At 41.9% G+C, this 23,497-nt stretch overlaps 1 protein-coding gene across 4 annotated transcripts in view; it reads left to right on the forward strand.

Moving 5' to 3' along the window:
* The window catches only part of Arhgef3 (Rho guanine nucleotide exchange factor 3), a 298,065-nt gene that overhangs the window by 158,531 nt on the left and 116,037 nt on the right, over positions 1–23,497 (forward strand). For all 4 annotated transcript variants that reach the window (XM_047531346.1, XM_047531347.1, XM_047531349.1 and 1 more), the window contains one exon: positions 2,179–2,241. In XM_047531346.1, the coding sequence (XP_047387302.1) occupies positions 2,179–2,241 (63 nt within the window). The remainder of the gene's footprint in view (positions 1–2,178; positions 2,242–23,497) is intronic.

Here is a 23,497-nt window from a genome sequence, read left to right on the forward strand (position 1 = left end):
TTTGATTCCCATTAATGGGGGTGGGAATCACTTGGTGAATTTTTTAATGTAGATGCCTGGGCACCATCCCCAAATGTCCTTGAAAGCATCCTTAGGGATAACTCCTGTCATCAGCAACTCTTATGTTATTTCTCAGGTGATTTGTAACATCCTATGCTACTGCTTCAGTAGCGTAACTTATAGGATCCAAAACTTCTCGTCTTTCCATAGAACCATGTTCATCTTTGGGAGTGTAAATAGCTAGGTAACTGGCTACATAAAAAGAGGCTTCCATCCTCTCCTCATCTTCCTCTGGCAGTCTCTTATTCATCTTTTAGGCCTGTTCGGATATTTCCTCCCTGGGAAGACCTCCATCACTGTGCTTCCAGAGTCCTCTAACCCATATTTTGAGCACTGAATATGTACCAGGTGAAAAGTGAAAAGGTGCCCAGACAAACCACTCCAGACCAGAACTCACACAAGAGATTTTATTCAGCAGACTAACAGTGTCTGCCCTGAAGAGAGAGAAAACAAGCGAGAGAGAACATGGCGCGGGGAGCTTCACTTAAATAGTTGAATTTCCTCGGCTAAGTACAATCTGGCCAATCGCTGAATAGTTAAAAATTCGCGGGATATGGGTTAAGCCAATGGTTGCCGAGCATAGGCTGACAGGTGGACCAATGGCTGGCTAGGATGGTAGACTGACAGCTGGGGGTGCTGTCATATCTCCTTGCCTTTCCGCACAGGCTTGCCCTGTACCCGACCACCCAGGAAGGAACCCCACGAGGTTGTAGGGTTTGCTGGTCTTAGGCAGCCCGAGAGGAGAGCCAGACTGCAGGGTAAACCCAGCGCCCGCCTGCTGCCTACCGTGGCCAGCCGATACCTGACCGGTTCATGTGGGCACAGTGCTGTGTAGGCAGCTTTGGACCTGCCGGGCCACATCTGCCCACTGGGCAGTCCACTGAGCAGCCCCCTGAGCACTACACCAGGCACTCTGCTAAGCACTAGAATGCATTACTGTGTTTACTCCTCTCTAAGAATAGGACTGCTGACATCACCCCCATTCCCCCAACATACACACCTTGGAGTTGAGGAAGGGACTCAGAGGAGTGAAGTGACTTTCCCTAAGATGTTTGAATGTTATTCATTATAGTTCATGATATTCCACCTCTCCTACATGTGAATTTCTTAACCGTGGGAGTTGCCAACCTGTGTGTCCTAGGAGCAAACATAGACACTGGTACACAGCAGATGTTTAACAAACCTTTGATGAATTGAAGTGGACATGAGCAGTTCTGTTCACTCTCCAATCTCTGCTGTAGTTCAGCCTCTGGGTTTTGATAGAGAAGGAAGCACTGGGCTTCTTTGGGCGGGTCAAAAACCCAGATGTGTCTGGACTGTCCCATAACTTCATGTCACCAATTCTGGTCTTTTGGATGCTTTCTTGCAAGCAGCATCAGTAGACCTAACAAGTCACATTTTAGGGAAGGACAAAGAAAACAATGGCCTGACTGGTTGAGTTGGGGATACAGAAGAGAGGTGCATATATCTTTGATGGGCTTTCTTGTGATTTATGGATGGAATTTCTTTTCTTTTTATAAAGGGGAAAACGTTTTTCTGCATCTAACTTAGCCATAAGCTCTGGCCATAAACTTATAAATTCATTTCAAATATAATTGTCTTTAGTTCAATAACAACTTTTCTGAATCTCAGTTTTTGTGACTATAAAATCGGAAGGTTGGAGAAGACATCTAAGGTTCTTTCCAGCATCATGGTTCTGTGATTGCATCAGAACTTTGGACAAGGTTGAGAACACACTTACATTACCCAAGCACAAAGTAGTTCTGAAAATGGAATATCTTTAAGTGAATTAGAGTTTCTTTCCAGTCTAATCTGTTACTCCAAGTTAGTCAGAATCTGACTCTGGTATGTATGAATGTTTTATGGAGGCCTATAGAAGAAATAAAAAGAGTCTGTAGCAGCATGAACAAGAATAATAATGAAAACTGATTATCCTAGAGCTTAATAGCTTCCCATAATTCTTAGAACTATTCATTTACATAGTTTGGGTAAAGCTGTTGGGCAGTATGGTGGAAATGATAAGGCTTGCATATGATATTGGATTGCTTCCTTGCTTTCCTTAATCAAAACCATGATCCCTGTTTACATTTAAACTTTGTTTTATTGTTTGTTTTGCAGCGGAAACGGAAGCAGAGCGCCCAAGATGAAGATGCTGTTAGCCTTTGCAGCCTCGACATAAGTGTAAGTGCAGTTCTTTCGGCTTCCCTTCTCCCTTCTCTGAACATTATTTGTTAATCTACTGTGTACTTGAAGTGAGCTTCCCAGTGCAGTATGGAAGCTGTGACCCAGGTAAAATTTAAATTTACTGGAGAATGTTGTGTGGCCAACTCAAATTTCTGGGCCCAGTTCTTTAACGCCTGTGTCTTTTCTTTCATAAAATGACATATGAACTTAGTGTATCTGGCTAAAATCTAGATAAATCCTGTTGTGCAGTTATAGAGGCTGATTCAAGAAGATGAACCAGATGCTTGTCCCCTTTGTGGGGGAAGTTAGTGGCTTGGCCCAACTCAGGCAGCCGGATGGCCCAAAGACTGGAAGAGAACTCTAGCACTGTGATGGAGTGGGTGACCTTGGAGAGAATAAATCTTAGTTTGAATCAAGATTCTATACTTAACCATTTGTGTGGCATATGAGCATGAAAAGACTTCACCTAACATAACTTTTTGTTCGTTGAATAAAACAATGAAAGAATACCAAGCACATTGCCTGGTATATACTAGGTACCCATCAAACATTAGCCTTCTTGTGTTTTTCTTTAAAAGCAGAAGGTTTGCAAAAGAGTCTAAAGGGACTGGTTGGTTGAATGCTGGTAATCACAGAGGTCAAAATCTTCCTTGAAGGCTTAATTTCAGCAGCTTTCTGTGCATGGCCTCTTTGCTTCCCTCTGATGCAACTGGGAAGCCTCCCTGGGCCTCTGATGCTCTCATTATCTGGGGTGAGTAGGCAGGTGGGTAGGAACTCAAGCCTTCCCTGGGTTCCTCCTGTCCCCTCATCTATGCACTTTTCTACACTTTCTTGGGATTTCACTATTTCACACTGTCAGCTCTCTAATTTTAGGACCAGTGTCTCTCCTGTACAGAGACCATCACAAGGTACTTTTATGAATGAGAAGGCTTCCAGGCTAAGAATTAAGAACTGGGTTGTGGGGCTGGGGAGATAGCTCAGTCGGTAGAGTGCTTGCCTTGCATGCACAAGGCCCTGGGTTCGATCCCCAGCACCGCAAAAAAAAAAAAAAAAAAAAAAAAAAGAACTGGGTTGTGGTTTTAGCTCTTATAACTAACAAGGTCATTACCCTCTGCATGCCTCACTTTCTCCATTTGTTAAAAAGAAAGGTTGAGGATCAGGTCTTCTAAAATCATCATGAAAATTTGAGACTCACCAAATATGGATTATTAGGTTCTCATCTGATGACATTTATTTACTGGTATAAACAATGCTCCTTAACTAAAAAGCTATTTTTAATTATGACTGAGTTTTCTGTGATGCAAATAGACATCATGAGTGAGCCTGAGCTGGCATATAATTAGAGTTCTTGAGCACTTTGTTTCACCATATGGTGTTTATCTGTTCTAGTCTTTAGACCATCAGATTGATGGAGTTGAGCCAGTTTACTAGGTTGCCATGAAAACAGGAAAAAAGATGATCTTCTTCAGGGTTTTACTTAATTCACTGAATATTTAATTCAGTGACAATGAAACTGTGGAACTTCCTTCATCAGTAACCAGATTTTTTTTGTGTTTGAATGTTTTTAATTTTGTGGAAATTTACTTTTAGAATTTTAAAACTTTTAGGATTTAAAGACCCCTTAGCAGGACATGATGGAACACATTTGTAATCCCCGTAGCTTGGGAGGCTGAGGCAGGAGGATCACATGTTCAAAGCCAGCCTCAACAACTTAGTGAGACCCTGAGCAACTGTCTCAAAATAAAACATAAAAAGGGCTGAGGATGTGGCTCAGTGGTTAAGCACCACTGAGTTCAATCCCTGGAACCAAAATAAAATAAAGATCCCATAGCCATCATGCATTCTAGTCCCCTCACTTAGCAAATGAAGAAATCAAAATCCACGGGGGTGTAGCAACTCAGGCGAGACTTTACTCCAAATCATTTCTAAGGTCAAGCCTCAGCATACAGTTTCCCCCAACTACATATTAATGTTTATTTTTCAGGAAAGCATATCTCTGGATGGAGTATGTGTGTGTGTGTGTGTGTGTGTGTGTGTGTGTGTGTGTGTGTTAGCAAAGAACCTCTAAAGTCCCTCATATGAAAGGATTACTTGCAATTATGGGTTGTGACTTTGTTTTTGTCCTGTTTGGCATCAACGGCTGCCTTCCTATCAAGGTCACTTAAGTCTCAGGTAATGAATGATTTCTAGATAACTAATTCTTCTTGTGCAGCTGCAGATGATATTTCTTTTTTTCTTAATCATTTCAAATATTATGTTTTGTTATAGTAATGAGACCTTTATAGTAGAAGAATGTACCCCATTACCACCAATAGGGCTATACTTAGGGATTTACCTATGGACAAACTCATTTTTAATTTGCTTGACAATTTTTCTGAATGTTGGTAAACAGATTTCCAGAACTGGGGCTGAGTGTTCTTGATGTATTACTGCATAGTATTATATTAGTAATTGTAGAAGTTAGAAGAATCTTGGAAGTGCATGTAGGGACATGAAAACTGCTGTTTGGCAGGTTCTGCTGATCCTTAGAGTCATATGGAGATGACACTTGTGTGGCAGAGTCCACTGTGGCCATGTAAGGGGTTTACTAACTCCAGTATATCACCAACCCCATGAGCACATAGTAGAGATGAGTTGAGTTGGATTAAATGGTAGGTGGAACAACACATGACAAGATGTTTTGCCATAAATGCAATAATATCTAAATAAATATCTGAACCCAATACATTAATTAGTCTAATAAATAAATGGTCTTTTTATGTTACTCAAAAGGACTTTATCTTTGAATATTTATTTATTTATTTATTTTGGTACCGGAGATTGAACCCAAGGTGCTTTTCCACTGAGCCATATCCTCATCCCTTTTCATTTTTTATTTTGAGACAGAGTCTCAGTAATTTGTCAAAGCTGGTTTCAAACTTGCAATCGTCCAGCCTCGGCCTTCCAAATTGCTGGGATTATAGGCATGCATCGCTGTGCCTGGTTATCTTTGTAAGATGGTAATATCCATTGAAGTCCTAGTCAGTCCCTTAACTAACTAGCAGCAGTACTGAAAAGTTGCTATTGTTTTTTGGGATGTCTCTCTATGTTGCCCAGGCTGACCTTGAATTCCTGGGCTCAAGTGATCCTACTGCTTTAGTCTCCCAAGTAACTGGCTCTACAGGCACACACCACCATGCCTAACTAAAGAGTTGTTTTGAGTCTGTTTCTATGTGTAGTGGAAAGTATCTGAAAAAAAAAAAAAAAAAAAAGAGAGAGAGAAGGGGAAAAAAAAAAAAGGTAGGTTCCAGTGGATGACTCATACCAGAGGATGTGAGGGTTTAGGAAAGTAATTGGTAGCTCTCAATTTTGATTCCATTTAATAAGTGGAAAGACAGTCACCAGATGTATGCTTTGAATAAGAAATTGCTCGATGAGGAGACAGGGGTCTTTGGGGGATTGAGTCCCAGCCCAATACTGGGTACATAGTGGACTCTTGGTAAACATTCTCTGTTGATTTTTTTTTTTTCTTCCTAACAGTGAGCTTCCTGATTTGTACTGATTTTAAAGAAATACATCTGTGACATAAAAAGCTGGGAAATGTTAGTACAGATGAAACCTCTCTTTGATTAAATAGTGCTGTGTAGCACCCATTGGGTATCTGAGTAAGGATGACATAAGCATTCCCACTGACATCTTGTTTTATTTTAAAGCCTTGGATGATGATTCTGATAGGTGTTTAGAGGGGCGCTTTCCTGCCAAATCTCTCTCTCTAGCCTCCTGTGAAATGTGGACTGAAGAGAACAAATGGGAGTGGGTAAGCTAAGAAAAGAGCTTACTGTCACAGACGTGGATCCTCAGTCATTTGGAATAGGGGTGTCACTGATTCTTTGGAGCATCTCATGACAGCCCTGGGCTCCAGTAAATCTTACAAGTTCATCTGTGATTCCAGGGCATTTGCAGACCCCAGTCACAGCCCCACATTAGAGCTCTTCTTAGAGAGGAAGCCAGCAGTGTTCTCAAGTCCAGCGAGGGTGACGTATCACCAGAGTTGTTCTCCCACCTTCCACTCCCAGCATTTGGTGAAAAATGGATTTGGACTGAAGAATTCACACTAGTTGACAAAATAATCAGTTTCTATTTTTTCCCACCACTTCAACCAGTGTGTTGGCCTAGCCCCCAGCTTCCGGGCAGAATAGAACACAAACTATTCCAGAAAAAAGAAAAAAAAAAAAAAAAAAAAAAAAAAGCCAACAGTTTTGAGAACTGTTTGCAGAGAGAGAAGGCTCCAGCAACCGCCTACAACTCTCCTCTCACGTCAGAGGATATGAGTGGGATGATTGTGGGGAGATCGCTTCCCCCACTCTTCTAGTTTAAATTCTAAAGGGTGAGAGATGCCCTAGTGGTGAGTTGCGGGGTTCATGGCATCCCAGCAGAGAGCCTGGGTGGAAGAGCAAGGTGTGTCTCCATTCAAGGGCATAGCTCAGCGCCAAGCAGCCTTTCTCAAAAAGCAAATGAGCTCTGAGCTGGACATGAAAATAGTTTCCAATGATAAAATGATGTAAAAGGAGAAAAGGAACATAGGTTCTTTCTAGAAAATCTAGAAAAATGTGAACACCAAAGTTCGACAGCCTACCACAGAGCAGTAGTTAATTTTTTTTTTTTTTTTTTTTTTTTTGGTACCAGATATTGAACCTAGTGTTGCTTTACCACTGAGCCACATCCCCAGCCCTTTCTGTTTTTTTACTTTGAGACAGGATCTTGCTAAGTTGCTCAGGGCCTTGCTGAGGCTAGTCTTGAACTTGCCTCAGCTTCCCCTGTCACTGGGCTTGCAGGTATGCGCCACCGTACCTAGCAGCTACGTTTTGATGTATTTCCTTCCTGTCATTTTACATACCCTTTTAAAATGTTTTCATCATGAAATATTTCAGACATACAAAATAGTACAAAGAGAATGTCAAACCCCATGTAGCTGCCGCCGTAACTGAAGAAATATTTTCTTATCAGTGAAGCTGAAGATCTTTGCAAACCCCTGGCTTGACTGAATTTGAGGTTTTTTGCTGTCTCTTTGTCTATCAACTTTCTACCTAGTAGTTTATATAACTACATACAACTTTTTAAAGTTGGAATAACACAAATTAATTTATTCCTGTACTTTTTGCTTACTATTTTGAGAGTATGTCACCATATCCTGAAATATCCTTCAAGAACATTATTTTTAATAACTACAGAGTACTTTGTCAAACAATTGCACCAAATTTGTTCAACCCATCCTTTCTTAGGCACTTAGGTAAGTTCAGACTTTTCACTGTTAGAAATAACACTGACAAGCATCCAGGAACATCCTTGGGTGGTCCCTTTTATCAGTAGGATGAAGTCTGAGACATGAAATCCCTGGCTAAGAGAGTGTGGATAGTTTTAAATCTGTGAACAGGTTTGTACCCTTTCTGGAGGTATGGTGGACATTCGTGTATGTTATATGAAACCTTACAGGAATGGACCATTTTTAGGTTTCTCTGGCCCATCTTTCTTCCCACTCATCTCTAGTCCCTTACTAAGACTGTGACTTGATATGGGACTTTTGTTTAACTCTGCCCATTAGGTCTGTCTCTTGCAGGGCCCAGGCACCTTTCTTGGCTGGTGGCAATGTCCTCTGGTAGTGGGACATCCTTTCCATGCTGGGGGGCCTTTCCTGTGGGTACAGGTGGCTGACGATGGATCGGGTGGGTTGGGATTAGCATTCACATCCTTCCTGCAGTTTTTTTTTTTTTTGCTATTTTGCAGACACCAAGATGAGCCCTATTTAAGCTCCTGCCAAGAAATATAGGGGAAAAACATGCTCATATCTCTCAGTGCTTTTTGAGTTTCATGTATTGTTACAGCATCTCCTCTCCCCTTTAAGAAATTTAGAAAGAAGTTTGTGTGATAGATGCTCACATCTTACCCTTCCCCTCTTCTCCTCAGGAGAAAAGTTGAGGAATTGCTGAGCTGTAGTTCCTAGATAGTGGAGTAGTCTTTCTGAAGCTCACTAGTGTGATTACAGACCTTCCTTACTACTTGGCACTATTCAGCATCTTGGTGGCCCCTCTACTGGCCTCCCTGCCTCTGTTTACCACTAGGTCATCTTTCTAAAGTATAAATCTTGGATTGTCTGCCTCCAGGTCTTCAGACTCTACAATGCTTCCAAAGCCTGCACCACCTGGCCCCTGCCAACCTGCCCACCTTCCTCCTCAACCATTGCCTTCCACCTTGTCACTCAGGCCAACCATGCTGGTTTTCTTCATTTCTCAAACTTACCATGCTCTGTCGTGCCACCAGACCTTTGCACATTCTATTTCCCCATGTCTGGAATGCATACAATTCTCCCTTCTACCCACACTTTGCCTGGCTCTTGCCCACTACCCCTTCACATCCAGCTCCCCTCTAAGAGGCTCCCAGACTTGCAGGATTCTTCTAGCCATTCTGTATTCTGTCCCTTCACCCCCTGCCATCCCAGGCACATGTCCCTGCCCTAGCCTTTATCGCACAGCTGTTATGTCATCTTCCTTCTCATTCTCCCCAGGGAAATTTGTGTTCCCTCTCCTTATAGCCCCAGCACAGGGGCAGGCCCTGACCCCATAGAGGTACTAAGTAATCCTTGAGAAAAGGTAGGCTTAAAGTCTTCCTTTGTATCAGTGACTGAAAGGGACGGATACATGTTATAAAGTCAATGGCATTTTGAAAGGGAAGGGATCAAATTTTAAAAATCTAAGACAGAAGATGGGATGAACATATTTACCCCAGATGTATAATGCCAGGAAATCTTCTGGACTCCGTTCACTCAGCAGGCTGTTTCCTGAATTTATTACAGTGTATGGTATGGTCATGCTCTGTTTACAAGTTCACCAGTAGCCCGTGAACTCCTTTCTGACCAAATGGTGTTTCATCATAGGTGCTCCATAAATGTGTCTGAGGGAGATGGATGAAGGATGGATGAAGGATGAGTGACTGAGTCTCAGATGAGTTAATCAGATGGGTGTGTCTTAACTGCTCAGTCTTATTTCTCCAAGCTTGGGTTACCTGGGGTAAATAGTAATCATCATCATCATCATCATCATCATCAGAATCTCAGGGAAGAAAGAACCAAATTGCTGGAGTCCTTCTTTATGTAACATAGCTATGGGAACCCCATTAGGTACATGGTAAGAAGGGCACTCAGTGAATTGAGTTCTCACTATGTGATAGGCGCACTGCTATTACACATTTTACTGTTTAATACTTACCCTTTAGAGATGAGGTCAGTGGATATCTAGAAGTTATGAACTTGACTGAAGTCTGAAAAGATAGCAAGTGGCAGAACTTTTGGATCTGATTTCCAGGCCTATGCTTTCAATCACAGTGCTAATTATAGTTGTTATTATATGATCAAACAGCATGACTTGACTGTTGATATAGATAAAGTGTTCATATGCTCTGTGCTTTCCAAATACCTGATTTGAGTCTCACAGCAGCAGCCATCCTGTGACCATGGGTGGTCTCAGACCCCCAGCCCCATCCTTTTTTGTTTTTTGCAGATGAGGAAACTAAGGCTGAGAAAGAGGGAATGAGCGCCAAGGCATAGATTATAGATTCAAGTCCAGGATGGTTGAATTCCACAGCTTTTCTACACTACCTCCAGAATAGAAAAGAAAAGAGAAGAAAGCATTTGGCACTGTCACTTCTAGTGCCAGATGATTTATAGGGCATTTAGCTGGTCATATTAGCAGATGAGCTTTGAAGTATGTGGCAGACATGCCTGAATTTTCATTACCTGGATATTCCAGTTATTTACTCAAACATGAACACTCAAAACATGAGCGTTGATATAGATGGGGGAGAAATCCTTCCCATTTTGATTAAACTAAATGATGTTTCACTGCTAGAATATGTTCAAACAGACACAGAGTAGCAGTAGGATTATTTTATCTCTACTCAACAGAGTCCAGATAATTAAAAAAAAAAAAAAATACCATTTCCGAAGTTTTGTTTCTCCTAGTCCAAGAGATTAACTAACTAGGGAGATTAGCCTTGCCCTGGTCAGCATGAGACCTTGATGAATTATGTGGGAGAGTTTAATAATGTTCTTATCGCCTAGGAGACCAGGCCTGTCATAGAGAGTGAGTCTTCATTAGCACAGGCTTTTATTTAACCTGTTGGTGTTTTTCTGTTTTGAATGTGTGATCTTTTCATGCCGCCTGTGAAATCATTTGGGCCTAACATAGCAGAGACCCTCCCTTCAGTCTGAAGGTTGTTCTGACGCTGCCATCTCTGCCATGAGCTTTTCTCTTTGACCCGACTTTTGAAAAGCACAGTGACAAAGAAATTTCAAGGAATTTCAGGACACACTCTCGGAAGTTGATGGCCTAACAAAGCGCAAGCAGCATATCCATCTTTTACTGTTCACCTTGGGGTGACAGCAGTAGTGTTCATGTTAATTAAAGATTCTTGTGCCCCAGAATATTTGTTCGTTTGAATTTATTATCAGAATTACAAGCATTGGGAGAAAACATCATTCCATACCTGTTTCTCCATCTATAAAACTGAAATCATAACCGTATGCTGCCTTAAAGTGACAAGGATTAAAATCAGTTACTTCACATAAAGTCCTTAGAGTCTGGCCCCACAGTAAGCACAAAAATGGGGCTATCATTATGTTGATTTCATAAAACAAAATCACTTTCTGGTTAAGTTTGAAGGTCTTTGTTGTTGGCACAGGTATTTCATAAATAGAACAGATTGTGAAATTAAAAAAAAAACAATATATGAAGAGATGTATTCAAGAATTTTTATTATAGCATTAATATAATAGCTAAAAGAGCAGCATGAATGTCTGAATTATTTAGAGACTTGTAAATCTATTATAGACTAAGTATATATACAATTGCAGAGCAAGTGTATATGTCATGTTCCTCTGTGTGGGTGTGTCTGTGTGTGTGTGTGTGTGTCTCCATGTAAAACAAAAAGGGAAAAAGCAAGGAAAATCGTATACTGGCTGGACATGGTGGTGCACACCTGTAATCCCAGCAGCTCAGGAGGCTGAGGCAGGAGGCTATTAAGTTCAAAACCAGCCTCAGCAATTTAGGAAGGCCCTAAGTAACTTAGTGAGAACCTGTCTCAAAATTTAAAAAAAAAAAAAATTATAAAGGATTAGGTATGTACTTGGTGATTGAGTGCCCTGGGTTCGATCCCTAGTACCAAAAGAAAAAGAAAAAGAAAATCATACTCTGTATGGTGGAGAGGGTTTAGGTTGGGAGAATGAAATTAAGGGAATGATTAAGTTCCAGGATCTTAGCCTTTGGCATCTTGTGATCTTATGAAACATATGAACACCTCCTTCTCTTAACAGACTATTTGTGTTTGCTTAAAATATGCTTAAAATGCAGAAGGTTACAACAAACCAATTATATTGAAATATAGTTATAATAATATTTTAAAAATCAAATTAATAGCCAAAGTCACATATGTGCTTCTTAATGCATTAAATAAACTCTGGTAACATGTCCAATCCTAACATGCCTTCAATGAGATGTAAGAGTTAATATTTTGGAAAGTCTGCACCAACTATCTGTGAATAACATCTCAGGTCTGCAAATGGTTCTGTGATTCGTGGTCTCCAAACATACTGAAAGGAAATGCAGATTTTCAGTTGTTGTGCTGGAATGTTGCCTAAGCATGCACAAGACCCTGGGTTTGATCCCCAGTAATGCAAGGGGAAAAAGTTAATTATTGCTAAAAATAAAGTTTTATTTTTTTCCATCCAACCTTGAAGATACTCTGAATTGAATCAGAGTGTGGGCTGAGGATCCTAAATTAGGAATCCCTTCTGAAGAGAATCTGTTGTGATAAATTTTTCAGTTAATTACTTTCATAATACAAATGAATGAAAAAATGTGGCAAATGTAGTAGATTTTTGACCTACCTGTTGGCATATGAGATTGTTATTAAAGGAGAGAATGTAAAACATTATCTAAAAGTTGTTTTTAGGAAGACCTTGTGATAATCACCAAATCAATCAACACTTAGTGTTCAACATTTTCTTTGAGATTAGCTTAGTTGACAAATTCTTTGCACTGTGTTTTTTTGAAATAGGTGATTTAAGCTACTGCAGTGTTTCAGTAGATCTTTTCTACTACTTGTATTAAATTTTTTTTAGAATATAAAATGTTCTTATTTTTAAGAGAAGCATGCTGAGGTTCAGTGTCCTGATATCTGCCATTTACTTTTGAATACTTTTGCATAAAATATAAATAAATATTTTACAAAACAATTTTATTTGTAGTTATGCAAATAATATTGCATACATACTCATCATTTAAAAAACTGAACATCAAGCTGGGCATGTTGGTACATGCCTATAATCCCAGTGACTTGGGAGGCTGAGGCAGAAGGATCACAAGTTCAAGGCCAGCCTCAGCAATTTAGCAAGGCCTTAAGCAACTTAGCAAGACCCTGCTTTAAAATAAAATATAAAAAAGGCTGGGAATGTGACTCAGTGGTTAAGCACCCCTAGGTTCAATAATGATAGCAAAACAACAACAAAAAAAACCCCTGAATATCAGAGATGGAGCTAACAGTTTCTCCCCTGTGTGCTAGTCTCACCTCCTCAGGTATAACCCTAGTTTTGTTTGATACCTCCTTCCAGCTTTTAGGCATAGTTAGATAGATAAGATAGAAAATAAATAGGGATATGAAGATTAGAATGCAATGACTATTTAAGACACCAAAGCAAAGCAAACAAATAAAAACCAAACCATTTCCAAAATGTAGATCTGAACAGGCTATGACCATTAACAAGGAGAGAAAGTTTTGTCTCCATCATGTAAGCTTCATTTAAAGGGTGACATTTGCAATTTCTTAAATTGATATTCCTGTTAGTATATATGTGTGTGTGTATGTAAAGTATATAGCACATATAGTAGTTGTGAACTTAAAGAATAAGTTTGTCATATGGACAAAATTTTTATTTCATCTCCCTTTAAAAATGTGCACTTTGCCAGTGACCCTGGAGACTGAGGAAGGACAATAGCAAGTTCAAGGCCACTTAGCAACTTAGTGAGCTGCTGTCTCAAAATAAAAAACAAAAGGGCTAGGGATGTAACTCAGTGGTAAAGTGCTTCTGGGTTCAATCCCCAGTACCAAAAAAATAAAATAAATGCACTTTGGGCTGGGGACGTGGCTAAGTGGTAGAACTTAGACTAGGTGGCTTGCCTGGCATGTACAAGGCCCTGGGATCAATACCCAGTACTGCAAAAAATAAAAATAATGAAAATTTTAAAAGTACACTGTATTATTAATACCATTTTGACTGAGGTTATTTGCAGTAAGAAATACTAATTCAAAAATAATATTTTGCTTATGTTTTTCTTTTTGACGGTAGCCTGGGTCTGCCCACCTGAAAATTATGTAAATAATCTTGGTTAGGAAGTTCCACCGGGGCTTCTATTCCCAGCTAATTGAATTTCTTCTCCAAATGACTTAAGTAATTACATCAAGCCTCATCTTGGATCTGGTTATATACTCCTGGTTTCCATAGCAGTGACTGTTTCCCTTTCTTCTTATTCTTGGTTGTGTCTGATACCTGTAAATGAGATTTTTTTTTAACTCCATACACATCTCAAAATATCAATTTCTAAAATTGGAAACTTCTACTGAACACCAAAATCAATATCTTAAGTGTTTTCTTCATCTTTGTGTACCAGAGGAAAGTGGCCATTGTACTGGCCAGGTCTATGTAAGTTCCTTTCAAGAAAATGCTTATGCCTGTAGTGCTAATAATTTCATATGTGTATTCACTGAGTGCACACATGGATTCTGTCATCGGGCTATTTGAGCTCTGCCTTGCATCAGGCACAGGCCACCGAGGGGAGACTTATTCCTGAAAAGGAATAGATTCTAGGTGATGTACAAATAGTAGAGTACCGGTACATCATTTGTACCTCATTTACAAATATATTCTGGTCATTGCATTCAAATGCAAATGTGCCTTGCATTTTGAACATTCTCAGTATTGTGAAGAAAATAAGGGAGGCCCCTTAGAGAGGCCCAACATTGTAGGAACTAGAAATGTACCAGTTTCTCCCAGCTGGATTCTTCCTGACTCTCTCCAGGTTGGTAGAGTACCCTTCCCTGGGAAAGTGATGCAGGACAGTACCAGGCTGACCCACTACCTGGAGCTTCCCTTTTATCTTGTGTGTTTAGTCTCTTTTACTTGGGAAAGGTAAATAAAGTTTTGACTTAAGATGCCTTTTGTAGTCTATAAAATTTGAAGATAGTAGACAATTACATAAGAGTTGTTGTATGGACTCAAATGGATCTGACAGTCCCTCAGCTCAGTCATGCTAAAAACTTAGAAGAAAGGTATGTATGTTTGTTTAAATTTGAAGATAATCCAAAAGGTAGATGACTCATCTTCAAATGGCAGAAACAGTTGCACCTTGAAAAAGATGCCTGCCTTAGTTCAGGTTGCTATAACAAAACACCACAGAGTGGTTAGCTTATAAACAACAGAAATTTATTTCTCACAGTTTTGGAGACTGGAAATGTGAGATCAGAGTGTTAGCATGGTTGGTTTTTAGTGAGGTCCCTCTTCTGGGATGCAGAAGGTGAACTTCTTGCTGAACCCTCACTTGGCAGAAAGCGAGAGAGTTCTCTGGGGTCCCTTTTCTAAGGGCACTACTTCCATGATGAGGGCTTCACCCTTGACCTAATCACCTGTCAGAGATACTTTCACAAATGCCTTTAATTTTACCATCACATTGCAGATTAGGATTTTAACCCTGGATTATTTGGAGGATGCAAATGTGAGTTCCAAATCACAGATCACACCTCATCAGTCACCTGTCTAAATGTCATTAAAGTCATAGGGATTGAATGACTTCCATATGGGACAGAAAAAAGAGAAAGTCCCTTCTTCACCTGTGTAGCTGAACAGGAAACCTTGGCTTTGAACAATCGTTTAATCATGTTCCTTGATGGTGGATATTTCTTGTTTGGCCTTCGAACAGAAGAGGGGACTGGCTGTACATTTTTCATAGCTGTTGACAACTTGCTGGTTTCGCTCCTCTCTTTGCCACAGCAGAGTCAGTCTTTCTAGCCAGCCGGTGCACTGCCACAATGTGTTCCCTGCCAGACTGATGTCTTAAGTTTTGCCCTATTCCTTGATGAGGATCTCTCTCTGTAATACAACCCAAAACGGAGGCTGGAATTTAATTTAAATTATTGGCAGACTGTGAAAATAAGCCGCCATGCACTCTGTCCCCGCAGGGAAGTGGAGGAGTGCCTGAAATGAGAAATGACCCAGCTTCTGGGGACTCATTCCAGATAATGTGTCTGCAAACAGGAATGGCGTGAAGGGAGGTTATCACTGTGTGTTATACAGCCCAGGACTTGATTGGTGGGCTCCCAGGAAACCACAGTAAGGAGCAGCATTGACTTAGGGACCCTGGAGGTTGTGTTTAGTTGGGGGCTTATGTTTGGCGGAGGGTCTCATGTTGTTGGCGGAGGGAGCTGGGTGGACTTTGAAATGTTATTATATTAGATGTGATGTGGTCTCAAAGAAGTAGGTGTGCAGCTATGGGAAGAAAGATTTCAAGTCATCACCCCTTCAGTCTTCTGTGGGGAGGCGGTTGTCGAGAACCTTTCTCTTAGGAATGTCTGTGTTAAGTGACACTGATCAGTGAGCTTTCAGACTTACAAGTGACTCAGAAGACATTTCTAGACTCTAAGGTCTTTGAGGGCTTTCCATGTATTCACTTATTCTGTTTCTTGTTTATTTGAACATTAATATTCCTATTGCTTGAGCATCTCTGATACCCACACCATGTTGGTAGTGAGAAAATAACATGGTGAGCAAGCCAGGTGAGGTTCTGGTGATATATGGCCCAGTGGTGGAGTCAGTATTAATTAATGGTCATAGTAATGAGAATGTAATAACAAGTGGAAATGAAAGCTTTGAAGGTGAGAGAAAGCGACGCACTGGTCAAAAAGCCTCCTCTGGGGAAGTGAGATCTGAAAGAAGGAAGGGTATTAACTAGGTCTAAGGAGAGAGTAAAAGAGTTGTGAACCATAGGACAGCATGTGCCAGGGCCTTGTGGTAGGATGGATCATGCTGCTCTGAAGGCAGATGTGGTGGGTGGATGGAGGATCCAGGAGACTGAAGTGGTGGACAGGAATCAGATTCTACCAAGGCTTAAAGACTTAAAGACTTAGTCTTAAAGACTTCAGCCTTTAAGAGCAGTAGGAAGTCACAGGGTGGATGCTGCTAAGCAAGGTGTGGTTTGTGTTTTGAGAGAATTCCTCTGGCTGTTGTGTGGAGAATGGATCAGAGGAAGTCCAGGTTAGATGTGGGTGACAGATCAGAAGCTGCCTTGCTTTCCTGATGAGACATGGTGTCCTGGACTCGGGTGTCCCTGGGACAGCTTGGCTTGAGAGGCTCGTGGAGTAGCTTTGTGTCTTTACTGCCTGGTTTTGGGTGGCCATTTAGTGAGCATTCCTCTTTCAGGCATGGATCAGGAGAGTTGGGTTTTATTTTGAATTCTGTCCTTGTGTAGCTGTCTGACCTGTCATTTCACCTCTCTGGGCCTCAGTTTCCACATCTAAAATAATGTAGCTGGATCCCATCCTTTTCAGTGCTCGTACTCCCTGGCTCTGTGCTGCTGTGTGTTTTCAAGCAGATGACCAGAAGATAAATTGGCTAATAATGGAGATTGATATCTAAGTTTGCTCACATAACCATCTCGCTTCAAGTAACTCCAACTCCCTGGATGGTGGAAGAAGACACATACAGTTACAGGGTACCACTGTGTACTTCGCCAGTTCATGCTATGGCAACTGCACGACTGTTCTTTAATTAGGATGCCTTTGAAAACCCACTGGATGTGATTTATTAGAAAAACAAAACCAACCTCTTCATAGGAGTAGGAGTGAAAGCAGAGATTCTAATGCAGACGCCCAGGGCACACAGCCTAAATGAAGTGTAAGAAGCTCAGGGAGTTCATCGGATTCTTACGTGCTATGATTTGGGAGTCCTTGGTCAGCAGTTGTAACTGACACCCTCAGCTGTAACCACAAATATTTTCCAGTGGAGGAGTGTTGATAACAATTTCATTGACAAAAAAAAAAAAAAAAATCTAATAACAGGGTCAAGGCAGAGGCAAGGGGTATAATTTGCTGACTAGCCTCGGTCAGCTACCCACAGCAGCCTTGTCCTGTATGAGTTTTTAAGTGATGCACCTGGCACAGAGGTTCCCCCAGGGCCTGGGGGTGAAGGCGAATCAGCCCTGGGCTTCATAGAGCAGCCACATATTAAAACAGGAGCATCCCCCTTGCCCTTCAGACTGCAAATGGGCTGCTTTCTTTGTGCCATGACACCCAGCAAAATAAACCTGATGGAAGTTTTTTGTTTCACCCCTGGAGCAAGAGCAGGGATTTGGGGAAAGGATTGTCCCCACCCTCCTGAAAAGTGGCTTGCTGTTGGCTCACCAGCAGCTCTTCAGTGGATGTGCAATCCAGGTGGGCACAGGGTTAGGGACGGGTGGAGAGGAGAGGTTCTTGGATGGTTTTTCAGTGTTTCTCTCGTGCGCACAGTACAGCCACCCCGCCCTCAACTCCCACTCCCCTAGCCTGGCTCGGCCTCTGTCCTGTTCTACTTAAATTCCCAAATGGAAGGGGTAGGTAGTTGAAGGGGTCAGGATCTTTCTCTTCCTTTTGCTCCCCCATTTCAAGTGGTGAATGGGAATCTGGTTTTGCTCATGTATTTGTGTACTTTGTTACTGCATATGGGTTTTGGGGGTTAGTTGGGAACTATTCAGGTGTAGACCTGCTATACCTGTATATAAAATCTACTTCTTAAATTAAGGACATTTGGCAAAAAAAGAGTTAGGGAAAATAAATAAGCAAATGAATAGGTTAGAGGTTTTCAGTAGCCTTTAGAAGAGAGAAAGGCAGAGCATGAGGGGGTCCTTCTAGAAGGCAGGAGTTTCAGGCTGAGCACATGTCTCAGCAGTGGTGGACAGAACTCCTCGCTCCCTGCAATGATCTGATTAGTCCCTACTTAAGGGCCCAGCACGTGAGGCCTTTCCCACCTTGTCCCTAGCCCCTCAAAGGGTACAAACTCAGGCTCCCTTTAAGAAGGAAGTGATGGCTGGGTGCAGTGGTGCATGCCTGTAATCTCAGTGGTTTGGGCTAAGGCAGGAGGATTGCAAGTTCAAAGCCAGCCTCAGCAATTTAGCAAGGCCCTAAAATTTAGTGAGAACCTGTCTCAAAATGAAAAAAAAAAAAAAAAAAATACTGGGGATGTAGCTCAGTAGTTAAATGCCCCTGGGTTCAATCCCTGGTACCAAAACAAACAAACAAACAAAAAAAGCAAGTGATCCATAGCCCCTTTCTGCCAATGTGTCAAGAGAAAAGCCCAGTTTTGGGGGCCTGGCTGAAACCCCTGCTCTAACCATTGCCCTATACTGTCCTCTGGGTCAAGTTTCTTTTCTTTCCCTGTTAGGAAGTACATTTCACCTGGGCAATCTAGGTTTTAAATTTTGAGTATTTGAGGGGCCCATGTTGATTTTGTCCTAAACTCAGATGACAGAATTCAGTTCCAGTCTCTTCCAGTACTAAGTTTTCTTGATGATCTAGAGCCATCCCTTGACTTTGGAAGGATGAGGAAGCCCTTAAATGACTCCCTGTTCCACCCACCTCTGAAATTGATGCCAAATCAGGCAGAAGGTATGAGAGAGGGAGGGGCCACCTGGGCACCGACCCCATTTCCTGAGGGCTCACTCCTGCCAGACACTGCACAGCAAGCTCCTCGATCTGTCTGCAGAATGGGCCTGGGAGCCAGTCACCTGCACTCTGTCTTACAGGAAGCCCAGAACGACATGGTGTCTTTCCTCCCAGCCACTCAGATCCACACAGGGGTCTCTCCCTTCCCTGCAGCAGCCCTTCTCTGTTCTTCAATAGCCATGATTCCGTAAAAGCCAGCTGTCACTCTTCCTTCCAGCTGGCCATTGCCAGCTTCTGAACAGGAAATGACCCTGGCATATTTTATTTGCTTCACCCCCCCAACCCATCCATTAGGCTGATCTTTTGAAAAACACAAATCAGATCACATTACATCCTAAGTCAAACCCTCCAGTGACTTCAGGGAGCTTCCATGGGGTCTGTAAACTTGGGAAAAAATTAAATCTTTATTTTTGCTACCCTACAACTGAGGTTTCCTTTCATGTACATGAGGACAACTAACCACAGTGATAGCAGGAGTTACCTGTGGCTGTCACCAAAAGAATGCACTGATATTTTCTTCTTACATTATTCTGGTTATGTACATCTTGAAATATCATTTGCCCATGATTATTCAAAATGACAGTAGTGATTGGACCTGATCTCTTGTTTAAAGCATGAGCAAAGAAACAATATGATAAATCAGCTTTTTAATATGTTGACAACTGTCAGTATAATCAGAAGTAGCATGGGGGGTATGTGATAATGAAGTCTGCCCTGGGTTCAGGCAGGAAGGTGGTATATGGGCTAAAGTATTGAAAAACAATAATAAAAGTCAACTGAATGTCTGCTTTCTATTGCCACTCTAGACTGGTGCCTCCAAAGTATGCTTGTGACAAAATATTTCTTTCTGCCAGGATAAACCCCTCTCTTCTCCTGCCCACACCTCATCCTTTGTCTTTCATAATCCTGCATTTAAAACATTTTGATAAGAAGTCAGTGGACTTCAGCAGGCTGCCCAAAAAGATGGAGGCACAGATATAATTGAGAATCTCTGACTTAGAATAAATTAGAAATCCTCTTTCTTTGGCTTCTAGGACCTTCTGTGCCTGGTTTCCTACCCACCCGCCAACCTCTTCCCTCCACCCTCACCCTCTCTTGATGCCTTCGAGTAAACCAGAACTTCCTGATGCTGCTCAAACAAGCCAGGTTCATTCTTGCTTTTCTTCTTCCTCCAGACCTGGCTCCCATCTTGTTCTGGGCTCAGTTTTCAACCTCACCTCGGTGTAAAGGCCACGCCTGATACCCCAATCCAAAGGCAGCCCCGCCCTCCCTTTAAGGGCTTCCTTGGGGCAGTTGTTCCTCTCTGAACCATCTGCCATCCTTGTTGTCTCTGTCCTCTCATCTACAGGTACAAAGACTGCAGTTGTCAATTGTCATAATCCCAACACCTTGACAATCACTGGCAGGAACTTGGTGTCCTTTAAGCTGAGTCTGTGTCCCTTGAAGTCTCCGTGGTGGTAGCCAGTTGATGATATACATATATATTTAATCACTAACATGTGAAACAATTAAGTTGTTCCTTCAAAACCTGGGAAAATGTATTCAACTATCAAATGTATATAGATATAGTGAATAGTCAGTGCAACTGGGATAATGAAGGAAAGAGGAAACCTTTCAAAATCTAATTTATAGGTCAGAAAATGGTACCATTCAATTCCTACCTGCCCCCATATTTCTTTGATGTTTATGATGTTTATGAGTTTGGAGAACGCAGCAAAAATCCCAGCTCACAAAGTTTTAGACAGTAAGGATGATCTATATTTCAGAAGAAGAAGTACAGAGGTTGGGGTGGGGGTAACTCAGAGGTAGAGTGCTTGCCCAGCATGCACGAGGCTGTTGTTTTGGTCACCAGCAGGGGTGTGGGGAGGAGGGAGTACTGAGGTAGTTTGATCCCTGATTGACAGTTACTCAGCTCTCACCAAGCATTCAGGTCCTTCCCCTCTCCCTAACTTCTCCACACCTTCAGGCTGATGTCCCTCAGGATTGCTAAATGACTGCCAATAGCCACTGGGGCAGTGTGTTTACACTTTCTAGAAAACAAGTCTTTCCCTTTAGTGTAATTGGGTGTGTAAGGTCACATTTCCATCCCTAGGCCAATAATAGCCCCCCAAGAAGTGCCACACAGGTGGACTCAGACTAAGCAGTGGGGATGAATGGGGTAACTACTTGCAGAAAGTAGAGGTCTAGGGAGGAAGAAGGGGGACTAGATGTTAGGAAAGCAACCCACCCACACTGTGCACTAGAGGTGTGACCTGCTTTAAAATCAATTTTCTTTTTGTTTTAGTGTTGAGGAATAACCACTTAGAATGGCAAGAAGAGTTCTTTTTTATTTTTCATGCTTTCAAATATGGGGGACTTCTTATTTTCTCCTAGAAAAAAAAAGTTTTAAATTATTGCCTTTATCTTGGCCTTGTTATCAGTCATATGTTCTGGCAGCTGAAGAAATATAGCCCATGGCAGCAGACTGGGATGTTTCTGTAACAGGCTTTGTTCTCCATAGTCGGTTTTAAAGGGGAAATGTATGCCAGGGATTTGGGAGAGCTCTAATATAAATTTCCCCAGAAATAACATTGCTTAGACCTTATTCAGATGATGCAGCGCCAGTTGTTTGATCTTGGGAAGCAGAGCAAAGCCTATCACCGAGCACTGGAAAGCCTATAGATTTTTTTGTTAATTCCAGTTTTATTGCAGCAGAAGTGTCAGTACTGTCTTGATGGACACTATGAAATTAAAACCAAGAAGAAAGCAAAACAAAAGACCTCTCAAGGGGGAATAGAATTGGGTTCACTTTGAAACAATTTATAAAACAAAAGATGCAAATAAATGAGGGCCTATAGAAAGGTCTGGAATGAGAGCTATCCAAACTTCCTCAGTGGAGAAGGGCACTCCCCAAGGGTGGAGGTAGAGGTTGAGGTTAGGATGCGGTGTGGAGGTGGGGAACAGGGAAGGGGGATCCAGGGGACTCAGTAAAGACAATGTGTGTTCATGAATTACTAATGCAATAAAACATTAATAAAAGCTTATTAGCAATAAATGCACAAATGAAATTGCAGTTATTAAACTTGATGACTTACAAATCTTTGGTTCATGTTGGCCTTTGAAGGTACTGGGTACGTGTAGGTCATTTTCTTTCTCTTTATCCTCATCCTTCTTAATTATCCCTTTGCCTCTTTTTTCTGAGTTATGTGTTTTTTATGTGACTTGGTGTCTTCCTGTGATGCCACCTCAGGATTTGCAGGTCATGGACTCCAATCATCTGGCTCTTTTCACCAGGCATCTCAGGGACAGCAGGGTCAGGGCCTCAGCCCATGTCTTCCCCCTCAGATCAGAGCCCTGGCTGGTCTGCAGCCTGCTGCTCCTTTGATAACAGAACTGAATGAATTGACACAACCTGGACAAGGAAAGAAGCCCTTTGAAAGCTAAGTAATGACATTGAAAGAAGACATTTGTCCTTTTGGGGGTTTAGTGTCAGCATTTATATTGCCTTTCACAATAGGTTCAAGGGTAAATATTCAGCACTGCTTTTCTGATGATATCTGTGTCCATGTCATCTGTGCCATATATGTCCAAATTTGGGCACACCTGGTTCAGCATTACAACTTTTTCCCCTTGGGGGAACGCTACAGCCATTGGTGGGATGAGGGGGACAGGCAACCTAGAGTGCTTGTTTTTGTTTGTTTGTTTGTTTATGGTACTGGGAATTGAACTCAGGGGCACTGAGCCACATCCCCAGCCCTATTTTGTATTTTATTTAGAGACAGGGTCTCACTGAGTTGTTTAGTGCCTCCTAGTTGCTGAGGCTGGCTTTGAACTTGTGATCCTCCTGCCTCAGCCTCCCAAGCTGCTGGGATTACAGGCATGCTCCACTGTGCCCAGCTAGAATACTTGTTTTTGCATCATCAAAGATCCATTTATTGCTACAAAGATGAGATATTATGGAAAGGGTTAGGAAGCATGGGTTTGAATTCCTATTCCTTCACTTTTTAGATATGTGGTCTGGGGAAAATTATATCCTCCAGGTAAAAATAGGAGCACTAAGATTGCCTGACAACCTGAAGTCTCTCCCATCTCTGTGGAAGGCCCCTGGCGATTGCAGGTTTGTCCCTTCCCACCCGCCTCTCACACCATCTCCCTCCTCACTGGTCACTCTCCCCATCTCTCTCCGAGGCCCCTCAGTTGGGATCCCTCCTCTGACTCTCTTCTGACCTCAGTGTTTTACTAGGTTGAAGAAATGGCTCTCCCATCCCTGATTCAGCCTGTGGACGATGCTCACCTTTCTGACCACTCCACTCCAGATTCCTTTGAAAACTCTTTTTCCTATGCCCACTTCTTAAATAGGAACATCCTCGGGGTATTCTCTGAGACCTACCAGACAGCTGCATTTGTCTCCCCAGATGTGACACTCAATACATCTAAAATGCAGCTCCTGGCCTGCCCTGCTCTCCCTCCATGCCCCTCAGACATTTATGTCTCTTGAATA

This window comes from Sciurus carolinensis, chromosome 17 (assembly GCF_902686445.1).
Source record: "Sciurus carolinensis chromosome 17, mSciCar1.2, whole genome shotgun sequence".
In the NCBI taxonomy this organism is placed as follows: domain Eukaryota; kingdom Metazoa; phylum Chordata; class Mammalia; order Rodentia; family Sciuridae; genus Sciurus; species Sciurus carolinensis.